At 48.7% G+C, this 17552-nt stretch overlaps 1 protein-coding gene across 1 annotated transcript; it reads left to right on the top strand.

The window, feature by feature from the left end:
- Window positions 1-9553: 9553 nt before the first annotated feature.
- On the top strand, window positions 9554-12102 carry LOC119456551 (uncharacterized). Its single transcript, XM_037718382.1, has 2 exons — window positions 9554-10323; window positions 12027-12102. The coding sequence occupies exons 1-2, from the start codon at window positions 9554-9556 to the stop codon at window positions 12100-12102; spliced, it is 846 nt and encodes a 281-aa protein (XP_037574310.1).
- Window positions 12103-17552: the final 5450 nt, after the last annotated feature.

Raw genomic sequence — 17552 nt, 5'->3', positions numbered from 1 at the left:
CCCAGCAGAGCACAATTTGCTGCTTGGATACATACGCGGTGCAAATGGTGGAATAAAGAGTTATGATTACGGGGTTTCTGTGCCTACTTGGAGTGTTTAAACATTTCAACACGCTCAAAGAGTCAGTGTAAATGACTGCCTTGCGTATGTCTAGCTGTTTGATGTGTTTAACCGCCGCCAGGATGGCGTAGGCCTCCGCTGTAAAGATGCTTGTGTTTGGGTGTAGAACTCCCGCAGCAGAAAATGATGGACCGACCGCCGCGTAAGACACGCCAGCGTGTGACTTTGAAGCGTCAGTAAAATATTCCGGGCAAGAGTATTTGTGCTGCAATTCGAGGAAATGCATACGGATATGTAGGACCGGCGCATGCTTTGTAACCTCAATGAAGGACAGATCACACTGAATCAGCTGCCACTGCCATGGTGGCAGCTGTACAGGAGGGGGCATGACATCGTGCTCGTGGAGTGACACATCCATTTCTTCGGCAAGACTTCTTACTCGCAGTGCGTAGGGCTTTCTCACGGAAGGGCGGTTCAGAAAGGTTTGGGCACTGGACAGATCGTTTATAGTTGTGTAGGCAGGGTGTGTATTGTTTGAGTTCACTTTTAGGAAATATACAAAGGATAAGTAAGTTCTCTGTAGATGTAGCGACCATTCATTTGATTCGGCATAAAGGCTTTCTACGGGGCTTGTTCTGAACGCACCCGTAGAGAGGCGGATACCCAGATGGTGGACAGGGTCTAACATCTTCAAGGCGCTCGGCGTCGCGGAGTGATATATAATGGAACCGTAGTCTATACGTGAACGAATGAGGCTCTTATATAGATTCAATAGACATCTTGTGTCACTACCCCACGTAGTGCGAGACAACACTTTCAAGAGGCTCATTGTCTTCAGGCACTTGTTTCTTAAATACTTGAGATGTGGGATAAACGTTAACTTCGCGTCCAGAATTAGGCCTAGGAATTTGTGTTCAGTTTTTACAGGTAGACCCTCACCCTGTATCTCGATGTTGGGATCAGGGTGCAGACCTCTCTTTCTGGAGAAGAGGACGCATGTGGACTTTTGTGGGTTAAGCCGAAAACCATTCTCGTCTGCCCACTTAGACAGTTTGTTCAGTCCAAGCTGAACCTGCCGCTCACAGATTGCAAGGTTACATGATGTGAAGCCTATCTGTACATCGTCGACATATACTGAATAAAATATGTTGCGTGGGATGTACAGACGCAGAGAGTTCATTTTTATGATAAAAAGGGTGCAACTGAGCACACCACCCTGTGGTACTCCAGTTTCCTGCACATATGGTCTTGATAGGGCATTACCCACACGAACACGGAATCTGCGGTTGGACAGATAACTTTCAATGATATTCAGCATAATGCCACGTATTCCAAAGTGTGCGAGGTCTCTTAGTATTCCGAATCGCCACGTGGTGTCATATGCTTTTTCCATATCAAGGAAAACAGACAGGAAGAATTGCTTGTGGACAAAAGCCTCGCGAATCTGAGCCTCTAGGCGTATCAGATGGTCAGTGGTGGATCGGCCGTCGCGGAATCCACACTGGTATGGGTCAAGCAGCTTGTTTGATTCTAGGAAATGTATCAGACGGCGGTTTATCATCTTCTCAAAGACTTTGCAGATGCAGCTTGTTAGAGCTATGGGCCGATAACTCGATACGGACGATGGATCCTTGCCCTGCTTCAGGATAGGGATTACTATGGCCTCTTTCCAGGCAGAGGGGATCTCGCCGGAGGTCCATATAGAGTTGTACAGGCAGAGAAGGGTTTTCTTTGTTTCAGAGGACAGGTTCTTCAACATTTCATATAGTATGCGGTCAGAGCCTGGGGCAGATTGGTTGCAGCAGGAGAGTGATGCATCCAGTTCTGCTAGAGAGAAAGGTAAGTTGTATGGCTCGTTCCCGGTGCTCTTTCGGTCTAGTTTTTGTTTTTCTATTGCTGATTTGTATGTTGTAAATGCTGTAGAATAGTGCGATGAACTGGACACTTGTTCAAAATGTGCACCCAGATGGTTCGCTTGGTCCTCCAGGCTGTCTCCCTGCGTGTCTACCAGGGGAGGCGGATGTGTTTGTCGTCCTCTTACTCTATTGACCCGGTTCCAAACCTTGGCCTCATCAGTGTATGAATTGATGCTTGATAAGAATGTTTGCCAGCTGTCTCTCCTGGCTTGTCTGCGCGTTCTCCTACCTTGGGATTTGATTTTCTTAAAATTGAAAAGGTTTTCAGCAGTAGGAGAATCGCGAAGCTGCCTCCATGCTTTGTTCTGCTGCCTACGCGCGTTCCGGCATTGTTCATTCCACCATGGAACACGGCGTTTGCTAGAAAGTCCACTTGTTTGGGGGATACATTTAGAAGCTGCATCAATTATCAAGTTAGAAAAATACTCGACGGCACCATCAATTTCGAGCGAAGACATGTCAGCCCACGAGATCGTACTGGTAAGTGTTTGGTATTTCTCCCAGTCCGCTGCATCGACCTTCCACCGGGGAGCATGTGGTGGAGATTCGTGTTGTCTTGTTGCTCTCAGCAGTATTGGGAAATGGTCGCTCCCGTAAGGGTTTTTTATAACTTCCCATTCAAGTTCGGGTAATATGGATGGAGAAGCTATGCTGAGATCTATAGAAGAAAAAGTTTTGTTTGCAAGACAATAATATGTAGGTTCTTTTTTGTTTAGCAGACATGCACCGGATGAGAAAAGAAAGCCTTCAATTAGACGGCCTCGAGCATCGATGCGAGAGTCGCCCCACAGTCCGCTGTGTGCATTGAGATCCCCAAGAACAAGATAAGGTTCTGGCAATTCGTCTATTAGGGACTGGAATTCATGTTTGTGTAAGTGGTAATGTGGGGGTATGTAAAGCGAGCAAATGGTGACGAGTTTGTTTAAGAGAACAAGTCGAACTGCCACTGCTTCGAGGGGCGTTTGCAGCGGTAAACGTTGACACGCTATGCTTTTCTGAATTATAATGGCAACACCGCCTGAAGATGCAAGAGCATCATCGCGGTCTTTACGAAACGTAACATACTGTCGAAGAAAGTTAGCAGTGTTCCGATTTTAAGTGAGTTTCCTGTACACACAGCACTTTTGGATTGTGTTCGTGGAGAAGTTCTTGCACATCATCGAGGTTCCTAAGAATGCCTCGGACGTTCCACTGTATGATTTGTATATCCATACTGAAAGTAAAATTGGTGCTGTGTGTACAAAAAAGGAAGTTTTGCCTTAGATTACAGAACCTTTTCCAGGCCCTGTAACGCGGGATTTGTCCTTTCTGAAGCGGTCGAGGGAGCCTCGCCGCTCCTTAGGCGCTTGATGCGCCGTCGGGATGGGTGTAGTGTCCATTGCCTCATGTGAGGCGCTGGACACACGCTCTTGCGAGCGAGAAATTTCGCGAGAAAGTCTCGCCGCGAAGGACGAGACCTTTGTGCCCACCAGCCCGGAGGTCGATGGGGCTGCCTTTGGGCCTGAGCTGCGCCGGCTGTTGCCAGCGGCAGCAGGGGCCGGAGAGGATGAGGCAGCCTTGACTGCACCCACCGTGGGCGCTGCTGGCGGTCCTGCCGGTTCGCTACGCGAAGCGCAGGATGCCTCCTTGGACTGTTGTGGTGCCGGTAACCCTAGGGTAACCGGGCTTGTTTGCTGGTTGGGTGGGGTAGGCTTAGCTCCTTCCACCCCGGGGGCAGGGGCCACAAGCGACAGCTCGCTGTGTGCGGGCTGGGCAGGTGGCAGTGGCCGCTGCGACGCTGCCCCCCGACGCGCCGCATCAGCATAAGATGTGTTGTGGAAAAGTGAGCACCTCTTACGGGCTTCCTTGAAAGAAATATTTTCTTTGACTTTTAGGGTGATTATGTCCTTTTCTTTTTTCCAGTTTGGACAGGAACGTGAGTAGGATGCGTGGTCACCACTGCAGTTCACACAGTGAGGAGTGCCAGTACAGTTGTCGGAGGAGTGGCCCTGTACTCCACACCTTGCACAAGTTATTTGACCACGACAGCTCTGTGAGCCATGGCCAAATCTTTGGCATTGGAAGCACCGTCTAGGGTTAGGGACATATGGTCGAACAGTTAACCTAATGTATCCTGTTTCGATGGTTTCAGGCAGAACGCTAGATCCAAATGTGAGGACAAGATGTTTGGTGGGGATTTCTTTGTTGTCCCGTCTGATGATGATACGTTTTACATTGGTGACATTTTGATCTTTCCACCCTTCCAGGAGTTCTGCTTCTGATAATTCTAGGAGGTCTGCTTCTGATACGACTCCACGTGAGCTATTCATTGATCGGTGTGGTGATACAGAAATTGGTATGTTGCCGAAAGTCACAAGGTTGCCGAGTTTCTCGTACTGTTGTTTCTGAGGGACCTCAAGAAGAAGGTCTCCGCTAGCCATTTTGATGACTTTGTAACCTGAGCCTAAAGCTTCCGTCAAAGATTTCGCAACTATGAATGGAGAAATGGATCTGGCCGGTTTTGAAGCATTTTCACTGTGTACAACATGGTATTTCGGATAGATTTCTTTTGGTCGGTTGGAATACAGGCTAAGTTCATCGGTGCGTCCCCTCTTTAGAGGGTGACGATCAAGTAGGCGGGGAAATGCTGGTGTTCCCATAACGGTTTGTTTTATTTCGGCGGCAATGGCGGCCACCCACCACGGAGCCCAACTAGGGGACGCTGCAGTGCTTAACGCGTAAGGCTGCAGGCGCCAACCGTACATTGCCACTATAACCTAATATATTGTACCCAAGGGAGGGCACATACACAAGGTTAACCCAAGCCGCCTATGAAAATTAGGAAGTGACAGAAGAGAAGAGATGATAGGATAGTTAAAGAAAGGAGACAGGAAAGCAAAAGGTTGGAGAGGGGGATAGGAAAAGGCGACCACCGATTTCCCCCGGGTGGGTCAGTCCGGGGGTGCCGTCTACGTGAAGCCGAGGCCAAAGGGGTGTGTTGCCTCTGCTGAGGGGCCTTAAAGGTCCAAACACTCAGCGTCGGCTCAACCCCCAGGATCCCCTTTTCCCCGGACACGGCTAAGCCGCGCACGGTTAGACGCGGGAGGTTCCAACCCTCGTGTGCTCGGGTACGTGGTGGCGCGACTCACCAAACGCCTGCTTGCGCAGACGCCCCTGCGGGGCCAAGTCTCATGGGAACTGCTGATAAAGTATTAAAAATTTCACTAGCATATCCACGGGGTGAATGATAATGAGCGGGCGAAGCTCCGGAGCTTCATGACTCTTCCTTTAAAATTCGCCCATTACATCATCATGAAACACTTGAGAACCAGTGCGTGAGGTTATATAAGAACTTTTATTCATTTTCTTAGATGAGGTTTGGCTTCCATTGTCCCTTCCAAATGACGGCTTTATGGTCCGTGAAATGCAAGGAGAGCGGTTCTTGTATGGGTTGCACTTGGATGTTCGTAAATGCAATGTCTATGCACGTCCCTCGGGTGGTCGTGGGTTTCAAGTAGTCAAAGGATGTGCACGTGAGAGCATATCTGCAAGCCATGTGTTGTGTAAGCCAATTATTGTTCCTGTCTGCGATATCCACGTTGAAATCACCAACCAGTATGAACGGTGCATTCTTGTACTTTGCGAGGGTTCTGTCTGCGAGCGCGCGCTGCAGCCGCTTTCCGTGCCCTCCGCTCCGCCGCCTTGTCTTCCATATGGCGCAGCGACTCCGAGCGAAAGAGGAAGCGCGCCAAGAGCGAGCGCATTTTATAGCTCTCACCCCTAGCGGTCTACCATCGCACTGCATCGAAACATCTCGAACAATCGCCTCCATCCAATGATCTAGTGATCGCTCATCACACTATGCACTCCCATACATCTGAATGGAGCGAGCGCCGCAGCGCCATCTCGTATTTTTGATGCGTCAACTATGCTGCGCTAGCGCCATCTAGTGATATCCCGTCACACTAGCCTTTACCATGTATCTCTATAGAGCGAGCGCCACCAACGCCATCTAGTGATCACTTCACGAACTAGACGAGGTGGCTACGACGGAGGAGAGACTGACCCACGGCGTAAGGAGCTTCACCCCTAAAATGTTCTTCTCTTCTTGAAGACTGGTTACAGCTTCTTGAAGCTTGCTCAAGCAGTTAAAGAACAAGAAATACAAAATTTGTATTAAAGGGGCCAGGTAGCAGGGGAGACATAGCAGGCTAGGTGACTATTTGTCGCCGCCCCATTTCAAAAGGGATGCCAATAAATCATCATCATCATCTTGTTAGTAATGGTGACGTGAAGACTACTCTGCCTGCTTATTATGTGCCGGCTTGTTACATAATTTGGCACATCCAACGACAAGAACCAATATGTGGGTGACTTTCTTTGTGGAGAACTGCAGCAACTCTGTGGTATTCAAGAAATATCAAGTCGAGGACGAAGCCACCACTGACCTTCCCGAGCACGTCACTACAGGTGAGCTTCTGAATCTCGTTCTGGGTGAAGCCTCAGTGTCTTCAGAGGAACTTTTGAAACAACATTCAGTGAAAGTAAATACTCCGCTGCGTCTGTTCAACAAGCTGGTGTTGACACCAATAGAAAGAGCTTTCATGCTCTGGCAAATTTCATCTGACGCGCTACAGGCAGTTCTTCGAGCCATATCAATTCAACAACAGCAAATTTCTTAGAAAAGCTCCATTATTGAGACTCTGGCTTCTGCTTCAACCAAACGGGCGAACCATTTATCACAAATAGTACGTCCTGAAACGTTCGACGGCTCATCCGACAGTCCAGAAGGGTGGATAACTTTCTATGAACAAGCTGCGAAGAACAATGGATGACTGTCTGATGAAGACCTAGGGATCAACACGCGACCATTCCTTAGCGGGATAGCAAGAAAGTGGCAGGGTGGGTCAGCGAGCTTCAACAGTTCGACTTTGAAGTGAATCACCATCCCGGAGCTTCTATGACAGATGCGGACGCAATGTCTAGATCGGGAGTAACAGTTGTTGATGTGCAACACGAAGCAATAGGTGCCGCCAAAATTTGGGAAGGATCTGACCTTTTGCAACAGACTCAGACAGGCAAAATAGCAGTGCCGGCTACACTGGTTCCGAAAATTCTGGACCTTTACCACAATCAATTCAGGTGGTCATGATGGCTTTCGGCGGACCTACATGAAACTGACGAAAAGGTTCACATAGCCCCGCATGAAAGAAGACACGAAAAGATACGTGCAGTCATGCCACAAATGCCAGGTGAATAAAGTAAAGTTCAAGCAACCAACCCAACAGATGACATTACCGACGCACTCGAGCGTACCATTTCAAGTTATTCATATGGACTTCGCTGAACTCCGAAAAAAATCTGAAGGCGTGAAGAAAACGCAAGCATTCCTGTTGTGCGTGGATGAGTGCACCAGGATAGTGGCCGCAAAATCGGGGAAGGAGGACGCAAACAGTGTGATTTCCTTTCTAAGCCGAACGATGTTTGACAACGTTAAAGCAGTAGTGTCAGACAATGAACCTGCCTTTCGAAGCCATTACCTTAAGCAATGGGCCGAGCGACGTGGAGTTACGCTCAGGTTCACAGCACCGTATCACCCAGCAGCTAATGGGCTAGCTGAGCGAGCTATTGGTGACATCAAACAGTACATAAATATGTATCCAGACTTCCCAGGTGGATGGAAGTGCTGCCTTGAAGCGGCGGTAGCTCATCATAACCGATCCTATACAACAGCTCTGGGATGCACACTGCTCTTTGCTGCTACTGGGAACCCAACCTATGTACCAGCCGACACGTCTCTAGGAATTCAAGCAGTGCTGCAACTGACAGAAGAGAGAATAAATGAAGAGAGCGAAGTTAAGTGCCGTGAAAGAATGAAAAAGACAAGGAAATCCTTGTCTTTCATCAGTCACAGGTGGGATTTCCTGCAAGGAAATCCCACCTGTGACTGATGCTGACACGTTCGTACAAGCAGAGCCAGTCGTCAACATCAGGACTGCTGATTTCGGTGAAAACACCAGGATCCCGAGGGGGGGGGGGGGGGGGGGATGGTAACGTAGATCGGGGCGGCAGGCGTTAAACTTGCGAAGATGAAGTTTCACCAGCAGGAGCCGAAGTTGCATTGTCGCCGTTGCGACCGCTGCGAAACTCCATTGCGGGTACGGGCGACGTCCCCATCCACCAACTATTGTTACTTGTAGCTGATGCCCAAGGCTATTTACAATTCATTTATACGGAAGCCAACGGAGGCCAATGATGATGATGATGATGATGGCGCCTCAATCACTGGCACAACCCACTGTGGGGGATAGGCCACTAACCGGGTGGTATTATGATAGAAATTTAAAATAAATTAGTTTAGAAATAAGATGACGACGCTATATTAAGCGGGAACGCATCGGCTTCGTCCTCTTCAGTGCAGCCATACTGCGGCGGCTCTTCCGCATCAGTATTGATAATTTATATCTCCCATTCTGTTGTGGACGAAATGGAACAGAGAATGTAGTTTTCTTTAACTGTGTTTCACGCAGACAAAACAGAACATATTTTGAACGTGATTCTGAATGTTGCTGGCATTTAGCGGGTTTTTAGCAGATTTTGGTTGCTCGTATGACATGTAATAAAGTGTTTGGGGTCTTAGCGGGGTTCTTTAATTCCCAGTTGGCAACACTTATGCTGACGTCAGGTCCAGCCTTGGGAAGCACACTGCGCCGGTCATGTGATACCAAATTTTGTTGGTATGCGGCAGTGGGAACCGATCGATGTAACTGGCTCGGTTGGGTTCACGAAGAGACGTAGAATGCCAGCCTTATTCTTGACACCTACAAGTGGGGAGACTAACTGCGAAGCGCCAATACGTTTGATGATTCCTGCCCTTTCGAAACGCACAAGCTCTTCTGGAAAGTTCTCGAAGACCAAGTGGCAGACGACTTAGACCTGACGGTTTAAACCTGACTGGCTGTAAATCTGGCCGCAGCCTAATTTGATGCACGTACCCACGGATGAGAACAAGCTCTTCAGGGAACATGTGCTTGAACTGCGTAGGAAGGCCCAGATGTGCATCAAGGCCCAAATGTTATGTGCCGTCGCTAGCTGAAGTTGTCTTATACTGGACGTTGGCTACACTATAGCGAAAGCTCGATATTTATTCTTGAGGATAGCTATGCAGTCGAACGGTTGATAGGTGAAGCAAGAATTTATTGAATTTCTTGTTGTCGGAGATTAGCAGCAGACGACGAATAAAAAGAATGGAACGTGGGCTGCTGCCTCCGCGCCCGGCGCCAAAGAGTGCACGCATCGTTATCATCATCATGATACCCTCTGTGTTCGTCTCTCGCCATTAAAGGCTTCGTTGAGTGTATCGCGGCTCCGTATTTTCTGGCGACGCGACCGAATGGCCGGCGTTCCGCAACATATGGTGCCGAAACCCGGGACAACGAGCGGATACCAAAGACGTGGACAACGAGCGACGGCGCCGACTAGTTTCTTCTAGAAACTGCAGCCGGAGCACCCTGATCCTCATCGGAACCGCACCCAGGGAAGCAACGCGCGGAACCGGCTACCTTACGAGCAAGTAAGCCATAATCCTACAACGAAACATGGACCGCCTGAAAGCTAAACGCTCTGCTAGACGAACCCAATCAACGAAAATCAATAATGAGGCGACGACGCTGCTGAAGAGGGGCTGCAACGACCGAACGGCGTTCAGCAAGGTTATAGACAAACTTGTCGCCAGCCGTGACGAGCTTCCGAAGATTAATGCCGAGCTTGAGGACGTGATTGCCGTCGAGGATCTTGAAAGAGAGTACGAGTCGGCAGCGCATTATGACGACCAGACGCTTGAGACCCTTTCACGCCTCCGGGCGCAACTCGAAGATCTCAGCGTCGGCAGCACGGTGCTGACTCCTCCCTCGACGACGCTCAATACGCCACCTACCCCAACGACAGCTGCGTCACAGAGCTTCGGATCTCGTCTCCCAACGCTGACCATCAAGCCTTTCCATGGGGACGTGAGTCAATGGACGTCGTTTGGGGAGCAGTTCAACGGCGTTGTCCATGCGAATACAGCTCTGCGCATGACTGATAAATTCCACTACCTCCGCAACTACCTGGTAGCAGAAGCGGCAGCTGCCATTGCCGGATTACCAGCCACTGAAGCGTGTTATGAGAGTGCCATCGATCTGCTAATGCAGAGGTTCGGGGACAGGAGCCGGATTGTACAGCATCACTTCAGAGCGCTCCGCGAACTGCAGCCCGTGACGTCCCCATCGAGTACGAGGGAGTTGCGCATGCTATACGACGGAGTCCAGCTGAATGTCCGCTGCGTCAACGTCCTAGAAGTTCCAACTAGCAGTTTTGCGGCGATTCTGTACGACGTTCTACTTCAATCGCTGCCACAAGAAATCGTCGTGGCGTTCCACCGCCATAGCCGTCTCCAGGATGACGCACAAGGCACGGCATCCTCTGCTTCAGGGGAGGCAACCACAACGTCTTGCAAGAAACTCGAGCAGCTCTTGCGATATACACAGATAGAGCTCGAAACAAGAGAGCAGTGTGCTCCATCGACATCCTCCTTCAAAGGCGGCGGGTCCCACAGAGAGCATGTGCCATCGTCATCAGTCCTGCATGCATCGGAAGAATCGAAACAAATCCGCAACGAATGTTTCTTTTGCAAATCTAGAAGGCATGCAACCGAGGTATGCAGCGCTACCTTGACCATAGAGAGAAAAAGAACCGGCTAGCTAAAGCTATGCGGTGCTACCTATGTACTATAAAGGGCCACCGCGCAAACGAGTGTCGGCGGCAGTTGGTGTGCGCGGCATGCAAAGGCAGGCATGCTTCAACGATGTGCGATCCAGTTTTTCGAGTGACAAGGGGCGAGAAATCGCATGACGTCGTATCTGATGCTACCAAGCCAATGAAGGCAGAGAGTCCACGGTCGACTGCCGTTACAAGCTGTCAACTTGGCGAGGCCATCAATTTACTGACTTTTCGTTCTTGGATCGTCGGTTCCAATGAGACATCTTATATCAGAGGCATCTTCGACGGAGGCAGTCAACGCACGTTCATTAAGAAAGACCTGGTGGAGCGGTTGGGACTAAAAATCATTAGAGAGACATGCCTAGCGGTAAACACGTTTGCGTCAGACGCTCCTTCTCGTGTGAGAAATTACAATTTCGTCGAAGTTCGGCTACGTAGTCAATTTGATGACACCGAGCACATCATTGAAGCGATAACCATGCCAGTAATTTGCCACGACATCCCTGCCACGGCTATGGAATGTTCCTTCGCAGCCAAATTACGCGAGCAAAGTTACCGCCTGACGGACGATCAAACTGTGCCTCGAGGATGTGGCGAGAAAGGCATTAGTCTGCTCATAAGATCTGATCAGCTGTGGAACATCTTTAGCGGCGACATCATACGCAGCACGGAAGTCCAAGGATTGGTCGCGGTCAAGACCACTCTCGGCTGGACGCTACAAGGTCATGCCATGAAAACGAGCTTCATAAACGCAATATCCGAAGTGATGATCTGCGTCCTCCGAGTGCAAGCTGGAGAAGCTAAAGGATCAGACCAAAGCACACTGGAGTCCTTTTGGATGTTGGATGTTATGGGAATTGCGCCAAAAGAAGCAACTCATGGGCACGCAGGCACGTTGGCTGTTTTCCAACGTAAACTTGTAAAGATGGGAAAGCGGTACCAAGTAGTCGTGCCGTGTAAAGAACCAGATATTGAGCTGCTACAAGACAATTACAGCATCGTACTCAATCGTTTACGAAATCTTGTTAAGCGCATCTCGAAGCCCGAAGGATTGCTTGAGAGATACGATACGGCGATTCGTCAGTACATTGTTTCCGGACATGCTGAAGTTGTACTTGACACGGGATTGATAGATGGCCCTGCGTACTACATGCCACACAGGGAGGTTATTCGTGAGGACTCACTCACAACCAATCTCCGTGTGGTTTTTGATGCGTCCTCTCACGCCAAAGGAGAGAGATCTCTCAACAGTTGCCTCGAAACTGGCCCGAACCTAAACCCGGACTTACTGCAGGTTGTCCTTCGCTTCAGATGGTACCTAGTGCCCATGACAGCAGACATAGAGAAGGCGTTCCTGCAAGTGGAGATAACGAAAAGAGGACCGTGACCTGTTCAGATTTCTGTGGTTTGACAAAAGTCCTGCTGTTCCTTTCATGGAAGAATCAGTAGAAGCAGGGTCCTTCAATACTTTCTTCTGGTCATGAAACTACCGCCGAAGTTTCATATAGGGACAAAAGCTGCCACCAGAGGCGCCGCCGTGAGTAGAAGGGCACCGATCTGCCGCGCTTGGTAGGGCAGTCGCGCGTTCGCGTGAATGTTTGCCATGAAAAACACCTCGCCCACATTTTTATTTCACTGTGTCCACTAACTAAACATAGCAGTGCTTACTCTTGACCAAATAAGATAGCATGCGAGTTGTTTATTACTTCAAGTCATTGATTGTTAGCAATGGTTCACCCAAGGCTGCCCGTCAAGTGTTGCAATTTCGCTAGTGCTCGCACCTATACCTACGTTTCTTGATTCCTGGGTAGGTGAATAAAATCGTGCTTAAATTATACAGTGCGCCATGACTAAGCATAGCTGACCCACAGATTAACGTTGCTTCAACAAGAACTTATGGTGCGCCCTTCTGCGCACTGGCGGTCCGCAGCGCTTACTCTCCTGTTAATTGCCTGTTTATTCTGGGGCATCGCGAAGCTGCCAATGGGAATTTCGCGCGCAGAAAAAGTACGTCTAAATAATGTCATCTTGGCACTAATTGCAGCAGCAGCTGTGAACTGCGCATGCTAGATATAGGCAAAGTGTGCGGTTTCTAAGCGAAAGTTCTTGCATTTACGCCTACAAATTTAAACATGATCAGTTCAAACCATGCGCGAGTGTATTTTTTTTTTTCATCCATTCACATTTAATGTCGCAGTGACCATCAGTTCAAGGTTGGCGTTTCACTTAGTGGCCCGAAAACACCACCCGAGTCTTTTTATAAAAATACCAGCGCAGATTGAAACCAGCTCGGAGCTTCTATCGCCACTAGGTCATTCAAGACTACATTTACCGATCAAACTGGATAACTATATTATCTTTTTGCATGTTTCTCTTGTTTGTATTTATACTGAGTTTTCTTAATCCAACTAGAGCCTAATTTCTTGTATTATTTTTTCTGCCTAACAGAAAACAAGTTTGCGCAGGTCTTTGTGGATAGCATTTTGACTTGTGCTAACCACGCTACCCCTTGCAGGACAGTGTCTACTTAGTAAAAGGGCGGAATGGAGGTATACGATTATTAGGGAGTAATTACTAGCAAGCGTCAAGAATGCAAAAGTTCCGCAAGCACTAGTGCACATATGGTTGCAATTAAGATTGCCTTTGATAGACTGGCAGAAAAGTTGGTGGTTAGAGGGAATGAGACAAAACACCAGGAAAAATAATTTATCACTGTTTTCCTCTCTCCCGTGGCTGGACAGGATGAACGAGCACCAGCACGAAATAGTCTGTTCCTTTCGCGTGTAAAAAATGCAAACGACACTTAATAAAAAAAGTGCACAACTTCAGTCGTAGTGCGTACAAAATGTGTTGCGCAGCCAACACTGGCCGAGGAAGTACGGTCGTCCAGCAGGATGTCTTCAACAATGTTCATGTAGACATTGGCACACGCTATATTGTCCACTGGTGCAGTGTGCTGGGTGCTCGACCACAATTTGCAGAAGGAAAAGCAGCTGGTCTGATGGCACTTGCAAAAATCCCCTAGTCTTTATTTCGGTCAGTACACTTGGCTCTCGGGAGGTGCTCCTCAGTGTTTGGAGGAAGCTTGCGCAGCTTATTTTAGCAAACTTTCTTGCAATCTAGCCACCAAGGTAATCAAAATGCAGTCCTTCGTTGACTCCCGACACTTAATATCTTGCATACACTCATCCGGCTCCAGTAGTATATCGTCTAAAAGAACTGCCAGGGTATCAATCTGAAACACAAATATCTTGTTCTATCACTCAGTGAATGACATGAGTGGGAAATTTTGAGCACCAGAAACCATAATTGATCTTCACTGCATTTAAAACGAGACGCGTTTGCCATTAGCATCAAATGGCTGGACAATCATTTATCACATATCCATACAGTGCACAGCTACTCTGCAAGTTGTTTTGGTGTGTGTTATTAAAAAGTTTACCTGGTTATCAGTAGGTTATTTATGCTGAAAGTGATCTGGCATATTTATGAGCGGGCGTGGCCCATCTTCATTTTAGTCAGCGCTATCACTTTTTCGTTTCGATCATTAAGAAAAAAGTAAGCACGTTCATTGCAAATACCGCGCTTCTAGTAAACCTCTAAAACACAGACACTGTCGCGGTTTATACAAAAAAACTAAAAAAAACTAAAAAAAAACCACCAGGAACCGCACTGAATTCGTGGACTTCATGTTTGCCTTCATGACGCACTGATCTATAATGAGCATCTCGCGGCCCGATAGCTTCTGAATGGTTTCCTGCATGCCACGTTTTTCATTTACCTGCGCCTCCACTTTTGCGAGCTTCCGCTGACACGAATGAAGTTGTTGCTTCACACTGCGAAGTTGGGCCTTCACCCTTTGCAGCTCTGAGGCAAAGCAAGCTGCGTTCTCTGTTAGGCACTCTGCATCAGCACCGCCAAGGCTATTCACAGTTCGTACTTCATCTGCAAAGAGTGACCAAGAACGAATATCGTAATGAGAGTGATTCCAGTTTGCCTGCGTAGTGAGCAAGTACCATACTCCAAAGGTGTGTACCAGACTTACCACGAATTTCTTCTTCGGCTGGATGGGTGACGTCTGCAGTTGCGACGGCCACAACTTCGGCTTCAGCGCAGTTTGAAGATACCACTCGCCGCCTTTTTGCAGGTGGGCGCCGTGTCGGTGCATGCGAACGTTCTTTGGGCTTAGACAAGTACACAAGTACGCCTTGGAAAATCCTCGGAATGGCGCCTTCTACCAGTTTGGGTCGATCGCGTGGCAGTGACACAACGTTTCCATTCACTGTACACACTTCCTGCACGAATAATGTATCCGACATCAAAATGTTTTTCGCACACGTGAAAATACTTCGATTCAAACGAGAACCCGGCAGTCTCTTGTCGCGGGATTGCTCGCTTCCACCTGTCGCGTAGTTCCGGGTTGGCTGGTAAACAGAATAGGGAGACCTTTTCGTCGAGCCCTTGTATCCGGAGCGGCAGCCTAGCTCACAAGTGTTAGGCATCACTGCTATGGTGAATTACGAAGTGCGGATGTCACTACATGGAGAAACACGTTCAGACGAAACAAAAAACAACCACACACAACAGCACGCCGCGCCGACACTCCGCTTTCCGGCGGCAGCGGCCGCCTACCCCGTCGCCCTTCTAGCGACACCAGCGCCGCGGCGCCGCAACTGCGGGCGCTATATGAAGCTCTCCCATAGCGCTACGCGGGAGTTTAATGACCAGGAGAAAAGTATTGAAAGACCCTGGTAGAAGTTTGGCGTATTACCAGGGTACCCTTTGAATCTACTGTAAGTTCCTTCATGCTTACGGCTACTATACAGCATCACTTGACGACACAAGTTCATCCCGAGAAACGGGCCGTAGCACAGCTACTTCTGAAATCCTTTTACGTCGATGACCTCTTATTCGGAGCGAATGACTTAGAAGCAGCGGCGACTGTTTACAAGTGCACGAAAGAGCTGATGGATGATGCTGCTATGCGTTTAAGGAAATGGAGCTCAAGCTGTAGGCAACTAGAACGACTGTTCGACTCCAATGATGCTCTTACCCCTCTAGCCTATGAGAACGCTGGACATCAAGAGAGAGTGCTAGGGATGGGTTCGTCCAAAGCAAGAGACGCCTTCGTCTACAACCCGGAGAACATCTTTACTTTCTTGGAGAAGGCAAAAGACACTAAGCGTTTTGTCCTCCAGACAGTGTCGAGGAAATACGACCCATTTGGATTTCTCACACCATACGTAGTGCGAGGAAAAATGCTGTTTCAGCAGTTATGGGTTTCGAAGGTTGATTGGGACGAAGATCTTCCTGATCACATTGCGGAAAAATGGCACGACTGGAGAAACGAATTGATCCATTTGTCAAAAGTCAAAGTTCCCCGTCACCTCATGAGTGGAGTTACAGAACCGCGTGACCTTCAGCTACACGTTTTCGTCGACTCAAGCACAAAAGCGTACGGAGCTTGTGCATACCCTCGCGTAGAAGATGTGAATGGGAGCGTGGCTTGCACTCTGATTGTAGCCAAGTCAAGGATCGCGCCACTGAAAGCTCTATCCTTGCCGCGACTACAGCTAATGGGTGCGTTAAGAGGAAGCAGGCTGTTAAAATATATAGTGGAAAGCTGCGGAGATCTCATGCCAAGAGCGCAATGTTTTCTTTGAACAGGCGCAACCATAGTGCTTGGCTGCTTACAGCGAGCGCCTTCGACTTTAGACGTCTTTGTGATGAACAGAATCACAGAAATTCTGTCTACTACTTCGGAATGTAGCTGGCGGCATTGTCCAGGAGAAACCAATCCTGCTGATTGACTGACCCGAGGTGTTTCTTTAAATGCACTGATTACTGAGGTAGACTGGTGGCAAGGACCAGCTTGGCTGAGCAAGGACTCAGAAAAATGGTCAGCTGTGAAGCATTCAGAACCCCAAATCAACGACATCCTAGGGATAACAGCGACAAATCCAACGACGCTTCACTCTACAGGAAACACATTGCAGTTAACCCCACTGCTAGACATCACGAAGTTTAGTTCACTGCACAAGCTTCTCCGTGTCACAGCATGGGTGCAGCGCTTTGTCTCCAAAGTTAAGTGCAAGATTAAAAAATTGGAGTCATCTCAGCTGAAGAAAAATTGGCAGCTGAGAGATATTGGATCCGGCAAGTTCAAACTCAATTGTTTCCTAAGGAGAGGAGTTCGTTTCTGGAAAGGCAAGGTCCACCCAGTAAATCATGGGTAGCACAACTACACCCATTTCTCGACGAGAACAGGCTTATACGCGTTGGAGGAACACTACAGAACCTCACAGACAGCCGAGACGTGAAGCATCCATTGCTACTTCCAAGTCCACATGGTTTCACCGAGCTGGTGTTTGCGGATGCCCATCGTCGAGTCATGCATGGAGGAGTAACGGCGATAATACACAACGAACGCGAACGATTCTGGGTCTCAAGAGCACGACAAGCGGCAAAGAAAGCAATCAACCGATGCCATCTATGCGTCTGCTTTCGCACGAAACCCACTGTGACGCCGTACCCGCCGCTTCCAGTCTGCCGGGTCGAACAGACGAATCCTTTCAACACTACAGGACTTGATTTTTCCGGACCATTATATGCGAAGTCATCCGAGAGCTCCGACAGGAAAATGTACGTCGTACTTTTCACAAGTGCAGTAACAAGAGCATTGCATTTGTAACTGGTCTCGGATATGTCTTCACCTGCCCTGCGTTCCTGTTGGCATCCCGGCGTTTCATTGCAAGAAGGGGACTCCCAAGTACCATTTACTCCGACAATGCCTTAACCTTTAAGAGAACGTTGCGGGAGCTACAAAAAATATGGAAA

Source organism: Dermacentor silvarum, chromosome 6 (assembly GCF_013339745.2).
Source record: "Dermacentor silvarum isolate Dsil-2018 chromosome 6, BIME_Dsil_1.4, whole genome shotgun sequence".
Classification (NCBI taxonomy): Eukaryota; Metazoa; Arthropoda; class Arachnida; order Ixodida; family Ixodidae; genus Dermacentor; species Dermacentor silvarum.
This window is presented reverse-complemented; position numbering and strand designations above follow the sequence as displayed.